This window comes from Poecilia latipinna, unplaced genomic scaffold, assembly GCF_001443285.1.
Source record: "Poecilia latipinna isolate Pla-1442-1.1 unplaced genomic scaffold, P_latipinna-1.0 Scaffold376, whole genome shotgun sequence".
NCBI classification, from domain to species: domain Eukaryota; kingdom Metazoa; phylum Chordata; class Actinopteri; order Cyprinodontiformes; family Poeciliidae; genus Poecilia; species Poecilia latipinna.
The window spans coordinates 243,496-255,675 of NW_015112992.1; the positions used below are offsets into that span (position 1 = coordinate 243,496).

Below are 12,180 nucleotides of genomic sequence, written 5' to 3' on the forward strand. Positions count from 1 at the left end.
GTCAGTGGCTCATCCACATGTGCTGAAATCATTAATCACCCAAGCCAGTGACAGCCTAATATAGCGTGACCAATTCATGAATATTTTTCCAGCAATGGCTGAGCGGTCAGGAGGGAAGAGTGCCCGACGGCTTGGTGCACACCAGGGCAGACATGAATCTAACCGCTCCTACTACTGATGAATGCTAGCTTAGCAGCAGCGGATGTGCTGAAACTTTTGTCTGTTAACTTTTTTTTTATTATTATTTGTTTCGACTCTTTGTGAAGTCTGAAGCAAACGCTGAGAAAAGTGCTGGTTTATTCACACACAACAAGGTGTGCACACAACTCTGCACACAGAGCTGATAATTATGTTGTTTCCTATGTTTGCGACAGGATTGCTCTTTCATTCATAAATAAATGGCGGCACCTGTCACTGAGCTGAACAAGTAGAAGCTCAAAGACTGTAGTGCAGGTTTAAGATTTCTTCAGATTTTTTACAAAATAAACTTTGTTCTGCCACTTTCTTTTCATGTGTTTAAGCAGTTTAAACTATTTACATGGTTTCTGCAGGGTTATTGGTCTCTGCAAGGTTACCTTATTGCATATTTGTGGAACCTGCTGACGCTATCTACCCATGCAGGTGTGAAAATAGTCCAGTCACATCTCAGAGCCTAAAAAATACACCTAATTTAACAAAGTTATATCCAATTTGCTTTTGGTAGTAAGTAATCAAACAAAAGCTAATAAGCTAAAAGAAAATGTTATATTTGTTTCAAAAATGGGGATCTCTCCTCAGGCTGCAACCAGCTGAAGACTATATTGATGATACTTGATCAATGGAAAAATCTTGAAAAAATGGCACAGCAGTAATCAATTGCTTTTTACACATTGAACAGCGTTTTGCATGTTGCTGCTTGATATCTTGAGAAGTTATCTTTGTTGAAGAGCCCAGCATCTTTGAGGTTGGAAAGCGTCCATGCCATCACCCTAATCTATAGGTCCCATTGGTCCCTTATCAGATTGAAGTTTGGACTCTGGCTGGGCCACTTCAAAAGGTCAATATTTTGTTCAGTTAAAAGAAACTTGTGAACATATTACATTTAACCTTAATGTACCACGATTCTGAATAATCTTGGATTTAAATAAACTGTATGCATGATACCTTTTGGCTTTTTTTTTCTACCATAGCATAAAAACTGTTACATATGATTGACTTCACATCAAATAAGAATAAAACTCCCTGTTTTACAATTAAATTCCTAGTCACATCTATTGGCTGCTGTGTGTCACACAAAGGAATATTGCTGCGCAGCATTAAAGCCGTACTACGATTAGATTACAACCAAATTCATGTCAGTTATCATAAAATTTATTACAGCTTATTTCAACCTGCCAGTATGTCAATTATTTGAATTAATTTCAAATATTCAGGTATTTATTTGTAGAGAGCCTTTCTTTGGTTGCAACCAGCTGAAATGAAGAGAGACTGAAAACATATATGGATGAATAAGTGGGAAGTTGAGATAACACAGTGTGAACTAGGGCTGTTGTGAAGGATTATTTTAGTAACCGAGTAGTCTATCGATTATGCTGACAATTAATTGAGTAAATTACATAAAACAAATTGTCCCGTTTGGTAGTGAGTTAAGGTAGTAAAATAAATATATGTCAGGGAAAATCCTAAACAATACAGTTCCTTGAATTATTAAAAAACATATTCTGAAGGTGCAAAACCACATCATGTTGAGACAGTGGAGGCAGCCAATACAGAAACCAACTTAAGTAACAATAAGCACATTTGTTCAAATGAAAAAAATGTGTAATATCTACAGTTTGGAAACGTTTGAGCTAAAACATCAATGTCAGAAATGTCTGTGCTTTATTATGTGTTATTCACCTGCACCTGTCAAGCATTTTACATTAATTGTTAAAAATCTAAAAGCAAACTTGACTTGTGGCATCACTGCCATTTATATTACGCTTTACTTTCAGCCCCAAGTTTGATGTATGAAAAAACATATCAGCTCACTAATGACGAAAAGACAATATTTTAGCCAAAGACGTCCAATTAAGTATGTTCTTTAGACATAAGGGGGCCTCAGTTTGAAAAGTTTGAGAGCATGTGAAGTAACATGTTCCTTTACCCGATGCATCTTATTAATTCAGAGGTTGTGTGAGGATCCCACACATGAATCCGGTGTGATAAAGCGATGAAAACATTTCAGCTCTCGCCTGATGTAAATGTTAACGTTTCATTTTTGTGGTTATTTTTGGATTACTTTGGCAAGGACTTTACTCTGACTTACATTTCACATTTTGACTGTTCACCTTGTCTGCCGTACTTTGAAATGGTCCTAACGGTTTTCCAGAGTCATAAAACTTTAGCGCTCGAGGCTAAGTGATGATTCAACATAATCTACAGCTGTCAAAAGGGCTTTTAGGTCTTTGTTAACACATCTCCCGTGACTGCGCTTTATTATTTATTATTCACCTGCACCTGTCAAGGAAATCACAGTCACCTGCCGCCTAGAACTCCCATGTTAAATCTTTTACGTTGCCCGCGCCTCGGTGATGCAGCAGTATTTACTTAGGGGCGGCGGAGGAGTGGTCTGCGTGTGCAGGCGTCCTGCAGTGACAGCAAGAGAAAGATGAATAAGTGGCTGGCTCAGTTGAATGTCAGGCCTCACCTTTATCTGTGTGTCTCAGAGAGAGTCGAGGCCAGATGCCGTCCATGCCAATGAGGAAGTTTGGCGTCACTAACACACATAAGACACGCAAAGCCTTGCTCTTCTCTTCTCGCCAGAACCATCTGTTATATTATGCATTCTCTGGGGGTGAAGGCGTCGCTTTAATCAGCCACCCATAGCTCTTGATCATATCTGACAGTAGGAAGACTTAAAGACTAACTTTATGCCTACCCTGATGGTTTTAATGGAGGTTCCTTGTCGTAGCTGCTGTGGATTAACGCCACCATCTGATGTTGTAATTTACAAACACAATTTGGTTTCAGTTTCTAAAAATGACGAGCTACGAACGTCATAATTCTCACGGCGGCTTAAGGCGAAATACAGAATTAAACAAATTAAACTAATTCACAAGAAAATATCAAAATTTGCACACAAAAATAAAGATGACATGTTTAAGAACCTATTTAGACAGATTGCATTAAAGTTGATTTGGGGGTTTTAGTTGCACTTTAAGTATCTCCCAACCCACTGACAAAAATTCATCACATCCCATTAAATGCCAACCCATTTTGTCAGTGTCTTATGTAAATAGCAAGCTAGTTTTCTCCAGCACTTCATCTTGAAAATCTGATTAGCTCAGATTTAGTTATACATACATATCAATATTAACACGGCGAATGCCTGAACTGCTGGAGTCAAGTGTGAGGCATGCATAGCAGCGAGGGGTTGATTTGGCTTCACAGGAATTGGAAAAAGTAGTTTGTGAGAAATAAATAACTGCATTGTGCAAACGTTCCTCCCCCTTGTGTTTTACCTTTTGATAATGAGCTGTGGCATCGATGTTGTCTGACTCAAATGAATGGGGTAACACTATTGTTAGTGTGAGCCGCAGATCAACCTTCTGTCTTATTGTTTAGCTCTGTTTTCTGCTGCTTCCATTCAGAGCAGATTTATGGAATTCATAATTCTTTCTAACTCAACAGTTTTGCAGCAATGTAATGTGATTTTGGTGTAGTAGTTCAGCATCTCATCTGGCAAAAATACAGTTTCTTTTATTTTCAAGCGATATAAGACATCTCCATTCCAGTAGCTGAACAGTCACAAATAGGCATGAGTTGCTATAAGATTCTCATATTGTACTAACTTTGAAGAAAATGTGTTTCCAGGTATCGACACAGATATTTAAAGGAACAATGCACAACTTGGTTTAATCAAAGGGAGGAAATCCCATTTCATTTTCGGGGAGAACAATAAACAGGGAGATTTCTTAAGTGTCACTGATCTAATCTCTGCTACAACACCTTTACAAAAGAATTAAGGCTCTAAATAAAAGCAATTTTTAATGAGTAACCCCACTTACTGAAATCCCTCACAAACATTGATTTATTGTAATGTCTCAGAGTTTTTCTAGAAAAATATTCCGATTTTTATTTATTTATTTATTTTTTTTGTTTTTAAGGGCTGTACGTTGAAGATAAGAAATAAAGACGTATTTTCTTTTTCTACTGTCTGCTGCTCTGCTTTATCTCTCGGCTCCCACGAAAAAAAAAAAACATACATAAAAAAAAACAATATATATATATATATATATATATATATATATATATATATATATATGTCACGTTCAGATGGAATATAAGCTAAATGGCAGAGTTAAATTAAAAATAGATTTTAAAAAATTACTGATTTTCATAATTACATTTTTCCTTAATGACACTGTCCCCATTTATGCCGATGTCTCCAATAAAGGATAAATAACTTGGTAACGCACCCACATCAATCATGCAAAAAACAAATCTAAACATTTTCTAGCTGAAATAGTTCAGTAACTGGAACTTCCAAAATGTGCAATTAGATTTTGTTGCTGCGTCTTTATGATAATCTGTAAACATATAAAATAGTAAAGCACAAAGTGAAGAATTGAGAAAACCACAAGAACACGTTGGGGTCAGACAGTAAAGAAAGAATAGCAAGCGGCTAACCGAGTAAGCTGAGTTTGATTACAACTGTTAGCAACAACTATGCAAAAAGTGTATGATTGGGGCTTGGACACAACAGCTGAGATCAGCTCAATCCATTTTTCATATTTATAGTAGCTTTAATAACAGCAGCAGTTCAGGGACAGCAGCAGATATTGCTCTCATATCTGAGGATAAAACAGCTGCATTATTTCTCCAGTAAACAGGTAGTCTAAAGAAAAGTACAAACCACTTTCAAATTCTTCACAGTCCTGACCTTGACTTCATCACAGATAAAAATTAAATTCCAAAAGTGGTTTTGTGACCTTATTCTTAACATTTATAAGTCTGTCAAAGAAGTTGAGAACTATTTCTTCTGTAGTACAGCCCAAAAAAATAGTCTAAGGCAAGAAGAATACGAAGACGCGTACAGATATTCTTTGAAATGTTGTGTTAACATATTAGCTATCTTTAAACAATCCACATGCAATTCAGTTTTTATTGTTATTACTATTTTTTCCTATGTCTTTAATGTGTCTGTAAAAAGACCTCTCTCATAAATGTTCCCTCTATCTACAGGCATAAGGTTCATTCAATTGGTTTTATTTTGCAGGAAACACATCTTACAAGAATCCAGCGCGCTGCATGTTCTTTCCTCTCAGTGTCTCTGTTGTTGTGCGTGTACCTTACAGGCGGAGCTGTCTGGCATTCTGAAACCATCTAATGTCACAAACTCGATGCGAAATGGTATTTGATGGCCTGTAAAACAGTAGTCAATGGATACAGGAGGCAGACCAGGAAGGCGGCGTAAAAAGAGGCTATTTCAAGCTCATCAAAGTGATTCAGTGTAATACAACAGCGGAAGCTGAATTGACAGCTTCCAGACACAGACAGGAAAGCCAGCAGCAGCTGGGACTGATGTCTCAGGAGTAATCACATACAGGTTATATAAAAACAAACACACATACACTGATGTACTGCCACACAGACAGGGCCATAAGACATTCAGACTGGGACATAATTATAGACTCTCTTAGATATGATGTCGGTAGCTGAGAAGCGCAGCAGCTGATGTTAATTTATTGAAGAAGATGAAGGAACGAGTTTGATAACTTGAAATAGCCTCAGCAAAATCGGTCTCCCCATGACGGATAAATTGCTTGGCTGTCACCATGGCAAAAATCACAATAAATATCTGTTGACGCCAAAGAGGCAGGTAACTGTGGTAATGCAAACAGTTTTCTATAAAGTCGTGTCCTTTCAGCGACTTTTCTGTATCAATATCAGGAAACTTTGCGTGAATGTGATGAAATCTGCCAAATTGTCAAGGTGAGACTTGTGAAGCTGTCTCGTATGCTGTGCTTTACTGCTCTTCAGATGGCTTTTTTTAATCACGAAACGCAGCACACATTTCTTGAAAGCAGGGTGTTGTCATTGTTGGATGTTTTAATGATGGTAAACACGGAGGACGGGTGTGAAGAGACAGTTTTCAGATCAGAGCCTGCAGGTTTAATATGACAACACGTTTGCTTCCTTAAATATAAGCAATTAATTAACAAGTGACATTTATACTTCAGCTTTAATGAACACCGATTTAAATGTCAGCTTAACAGACTAAGTAGTTTCAAATAATATCTGCTTGCTTAGAAATGCGATCATTATTAAAATGTTTTTGTCCAGCAGTGTATGATTTGCATCATCACAAATTTTAAGATGAATACAACGTGCAGTTTTCAAATCCATCGTTCTGTCGTATACACAAGCTTGTCTTGCCGTCAAACATTTGAGATCCCAGTCGTTCATGTCTTTTTTTGGGTTCACATTTTAATTCAGGTTTTTGAACTTCAAGGTAAAGTCACAAAATCATAGCCAGCCTTTGTCCTCAAAGATTTTCTGGTGGGAGGCAGAATTTATGTATTTTCCAGGGGCATAGTGCCATTTTATAGCACCATTCTATGTCACCTTTAGTTGTTATGAAAATGCTGATAAATACTGTATACATAAATATATAAATTGGCCATTGACACATTTAAGAAGCTCTTTCCAACACATGAAGATGCTGAGGCAGCATAAAAGCTCTTGACCATCACACTGCCAATACGTTTCTTGCTATGATGCTCTTTTTCTGAAATTCTGGGGTTTTGTGAGGTGGGTCCTTTGTGAATGTTTTGGTTTGTTTAGTTTTTTTTCTTTTGGACTTATTCCTTTAGTACGTCAAGTTAGGTTTGCACTGCTTTAGATATTCTTGAACCTATTGGTGGATGGTTCCCAAGTAGGAAGTTCCCAAACCAGGAAAGGTTAAACACTACTACGGAGTTTCCCCTTTTGTAAAAAAAACAAATGTTTGTTTGTTTGTTTTTCGAGTTTCAAAGCCTTTTGAAGGGCTTGGTAACATCTTGAAGAATAATAAAATTTGTGAAAAGCTGTTTCTCAACTGTTGTTGAATTTCTTTACAGGGGGAGTAAGATGTGTTGCTTTTGGTGATCTTTCATCCTTCTTAGCCTGACTTCAAGACTTCTTGATTCTGTAGGTGTGGAAGTCACCATTCTTATAAAGATTCTGTGAAAAGCGAAATGTTTGCTTTTTAATCAGGTTGGTCTTGATAGCTTTTATCCCTTAATAAATGGAAAAAAACCAACAACAACTTAAAACCTCAGTTTGAATGTACTTAGGTTATCATAAAATATTATAATGTGTCCGAGGATCATTTGAGGATGGCAAAGAAACAAAAGCCGAAGACATTTCAATGTTTGCACACTTGCGGTAAGAGTAAGTAATTTCAACATATTAATATTATTGTTGTACATTTTTTTAACTTCCCATATACAACAATGAGGCTGAAAGATATTTTCCATCAGAATATGATTGAACTTGGTTAGCATTGCTTAATTTGCATAAAGGTTCCCCCTGTTTGTGAGTCACATCACACCTGTGCATCATGTCCTCTGTGCTTGGCACCAGAATACAAAACAGATGGGAAGAGCAAATTTCAAGGTCAGGTAAATACCAGCAGTGCAACCACAAATCTGGCCCTGACAGCCTTGTTCAGTTTGTATTTTTCCCATAGCACACCTTAAAAATGTGTTTATTCTCATTTATGCAAAATTAACTAATAACATCACAGGAACGGCTAGTGTAAGACTGACTGCCAGAACTGTTTTGGTGGGACTTGCTTTAATTGGGACACATTCGCTTACCTCATCCGGGTAATGAGTCCACCACAGTTTTTTGAGACTTGTGTTATGTCGCCTTTGATTCACACCAACTTAATGACCAGAATTTAACTTGGTGCAGATGCAGACTTGACAAAGCAGACAATTTTTGACATTGTCAATAAGTAGGGTCCCGTGGTTTCCACGTTGTGCAAAACAGTCAATTAAATAATCTGATCATTATGTGCACAATATAGAAGCACGGACATGCGCAGAGTTATAAAATTTCCCCAAAACACAGGAAAAAGTTGTGTTTCTGTCTGTGCTGGACATAAACAAATGCAGTAGAGTGCTCATCCAGTGTTTTTGTAAAAAAAAAAAAAGGATATGTTTTGAAAAATGTATTTCACACAAATCTGTATGTGTAGATTAGATTTTGTTTAAAACTCTTTTGTCTTTCGCCATCATAAAACACCTTTTTGAATCTCAAATGTGAGAAATGTATTTGTTGTTTACCTTTGGAATAAAACTATAACTTTGGCAGAACAGTCTTAATATAGAGCGCACTTGAAGGCTCAAATATTAAATATCAGGTATACTCAACAACAGTTGTAAAATTACACAAATGGGCTAGAAATCAGTTAAACGTTTTTATTTTTTATTTTAAAGACTTTATGCTTTTCTTTCAGGGCTCTATTTCTATGTCATGAAATTGTGATTAGACTGTGATAAAGTTTTTGCCATGTTCATCCCTATCAACGAACAGAACCAATTCAATTTGCAATCAGCTGGCACATCTAGGACAGGCATCACAGGGAGAGCGGTGTGTTGCAGTCAATTGCCAATGGTTGTCAGTTTAAGCAATGAATGAAGGTTCACCAGACCTCCAGGATGCCTTCTAACTGGACCGAACAACAGTACCAGCATTTCAGGAAGTTTGATTGGAGTTGTGTTTTAGTTTTGCATGAGGGATTATCGTCGTGTCGGGCAGTTTGACATCTCGGATGTTGTCTTCGCGACACTGTGCAGGGTGCATTGACATTTATGAGTGCCTTCATGTACCCTTTGTTTCCACCATCGTGTCACTGTGACATCTGTTCGCCCCAGTGAAGATAGTGAAGCAGCAAGGTGCTTAGGCTGGCTTTAAACTAGTGAGCTGGAAGAAAAGCTGCCATTGCCAATGAAGGGAAGCTGGTTGGAGCAGGCAGGAGCAGAACGAATGAGAAAAAGATAGTAAATCTGAAACGTAGCGCAGAACAAGACAAAACAAAACAGAACTAATGGAACAATGTTTGGAATGTTTTAAAATGTGCCGTCTTCTGACATGCGATCCTCACATGTGTTTTCTGCATGTTTCATCAACAGGCTTGTTGAACCTGGAGCAGCTGCTCAGACAGTTCCTAATCTCCAAGGAAACCCTGTCAGTGCGCATGTTGGATGACAGCCAGGACCCGACCCCTCTCCTGAAAGAGATCCGTGACGACAAGACGGCCACCATCATAGTGGACGCCAATGCCACCATGTCACATATCATTTTAGAACGGGTAAGTATATGTCACATAAGGTTCATGTTATCTGTGGCTCTACATGCTTGACTTGGCTTTTTACATATATCTTACAACATGCAAAGAAATGGCAAGGCGTATAAAAAATTTATTTTGCAACCAAAAAAGTTACCTGCAACAGGCATGTCCTTATTTTTAACCACAGCTTTCAAATTTAAAAAAACAACAACTTTATTTTCAATTTCACTCTAAATAAAGTAAATATAATTTTCAGTCTCAGATCACGAGATTGACAGAAAATTAAATGGTTAACCCTCTGGTTGTTTAGTCCCAGAAGGTTAGAAAAATAACTGAGCTGTGCACCGGTGCAACACAAATCAGCTACGACTAGTAATTATAAATGAGGACATCGACTCAAAGAAATAAAGTTTTAAACATTCTGTGGGGATTTGTGGACGACTGTGTCATAATAGATCAGGTTTTTTCCTCTTTCTGATGCGGAATAGAGCCAGGATTAAAACACATGTAAAGTGAAACAAAATGCTCTTTGAGTGAATTTGTTGGTTCCTTTTTCTAAAGGGACCTTTTTTACATTAAAATGTAAATGCAGTATGCAAAGCAAAAGAGCTTTCAGACAGTATTAGTTAGTCCACTTCCTGCCTCTGTGTATGAGCGACCTTTTTGTGCTTCTTTACTAATGGGATATATGAGTAGTTACTGTCTCAGAATATTACTAACACCCAGGATTTCACCATGAAGCGAACCCTCTACCTTTTAATGGACACACAGGTTCTGAAGAAGACGTGATCGCATCGTTCCCCTTTTAAAGAAAAATGCTCCACATTGTTTCCTAAACTCAGTAAATGGATGTCTGGAGAGGAGTTAGCATTAAATGGACAGAAAAGGGGGCTAGAGGGAAAATATTTTATTCATTTCTTTCTTTCAGAAGCACTGTGCCGGAAGCAGCAGGAGTCCATACCGTCATGTCTCCTTTATGTTTTTGTCTCCTGCTCCTTCTGTTTGGAGTTTACTTCATTTTCCACACAATATATATTCATGTTATTTCCCCAAAATTTCACTTTGTATTCTGCTGTATATTTTTTTTTTTTACCCACAGTGCCTTTAAAAGTATGTAAACCATTCAAACCTTTGGCTGAAAGTTAACATAATCTAACGTATTTATTATTATCTTCCCCTTACACAGGAACGGGTTGTGGAGTAGTAACACAAACAACCTGATTCTTTTTTATCAGCTCTTTACTCCAAACTGTAGGAATACAAATTGGGGGCATTTCAATGCAACAGCAGCGAAGTGCCAAGCAATCAAAGCAAGTCAGTTCCCACAAAGATAAGAATATGCAAAATATAAAGCAGATTAAAGAACTACATACTGTACAGTTAGAGCAAAAATTCAACATAAATGCTGTATAGTTATAAAAACCACTGAGTAGGTTAAAAATGTACAAAATGTGTATGTTGGCATTCAAAAGACAAAAAGTCAATAAGTTTGAATAAAAATTGTGCAACAGCAGAGATGTTATTCAGAATAAACAAAGATGTGCAAATACCAGAATATATGGAAAAACTTCTGAGTTTGTGATGGTTGTAGAGTCTGACAGCTTCTGGGAGGAAGGAGCTACAATAACTCTCCTTAGTGCACACAGGATGCAGCGGTCTGTTACTAAAGGAGCTCAGTGAGAGCTGTTCTTTGTTTTATATTCTCTTTGCTTGCACTGCAGCTATTGTTGCTTTTTTAATATATTTTTAATATGATATTTAATTGGTGAATAAATACAATGCAAAAAAGAGGTGGAGGTTATGAGTGCTTGCTCATTGTTCACTTTTTTGTTTTTATCACATTTCATGTGTTTACAATTAGTTTGTTGCCTTAATTGTTATATTTAATGGTCCAAAAGAGGATTTTTGTTTCTGAAAAAAAAAAAAACTGTCTCAAAGCAATGTTATTCCTCCACTATTTGTTATCTTTTTCTTTTATTCATGTTTTTTTTTTTATCACAAATAGCTCTAAAATGTTATTTCTATGCTCTACACTTCTAGTAAAGAACTACATGGGTATTTGACATTTATATTTGAAATTTTATATTTTATGAAAACATATACATAACCAGCGCCTGGGGAAATCCCAAGAAACAGCCACTCTAGTGTGTATTAAGTCTTGTTTTATTCACAGACGACTCCATGACAAAGGCTCACTAGACAGAAGCTCACAGCCTTATTGGAAATGGAACAAAAGCTGAAAACTTCTAAAAATATATATAAACCAGACAAAAGCTCACTGTTGTTTACACACCTTCCCAGTCATAGCTGTTGACAGTCAGTGCTGAGGGTTGGAGTTATTGCATGCTCTAAATGAACAGCCTTTCTCCAACACCCTCTTGTAGCTCATCGGATTTGGAGACGATTCATCTGAAGCTTTGAGGGCTGTTCTTTCAGACATCTGATTTGTAATGTGCCAACATTCAAATGGCCAAATCTACTCCATTTTTTTATTTTTTTATTTGTTTGACATCATTAGAAAGCTTAGAATCCACACCTTTCAGAATCTCTCAATAACTCAAAATGCCCCCTTGTTCCTGGTTTTCTCTAGAAACTGCATCTCTGTGATGTTATCTGTACTGGTTTTCTCACCTGTAGGATGTCATATCCCCCTAAGGCATGTTGGAAAAGCAAACATATACTTGAAGTGGTAGTAGTGAACTAGTAAAGCAAATATACTCTGTACCAATCTGCTCTATCCGTTGGTTTGGTGGACAAGCTGATTCTGAGTCCATTGGAATTATATTCAAACTACTGAATATATCATATTTTATGCTGCTGTGAAATTATTACTTTACCTTGTTCTGTTTGGGGAAACATACAGTGAGTCACAGCTGATC

General features: G+C 37.1%; 1 protein-coding gene across 6 annotated transcripts in view; it reads left to right on the forward strand.

The window, feature by feature from the left end:
* grik4 (glutamate receptor, ionotropic, kainate 4) overlaps positions 1-12,180 on the forward strand; it is a 358,938-nt gene that overhangs the window by 238,941 nt on the left and 107,817 nt on the right. For all 6 annotated transcript variants that reach the window (XM_015036702.1, XM_015036703.1, XM_015036704.1 and 3 more), the window contains one exon: positions 9,144-9,322. In XM_015036702.1, the coding sequence (XP_014892188.1) occupies positions 9,144-9,322 (179 nt within the window). The remainder of the gene's footprint in view (positions 1-9,143; positions 9,323-12,180) is intronic.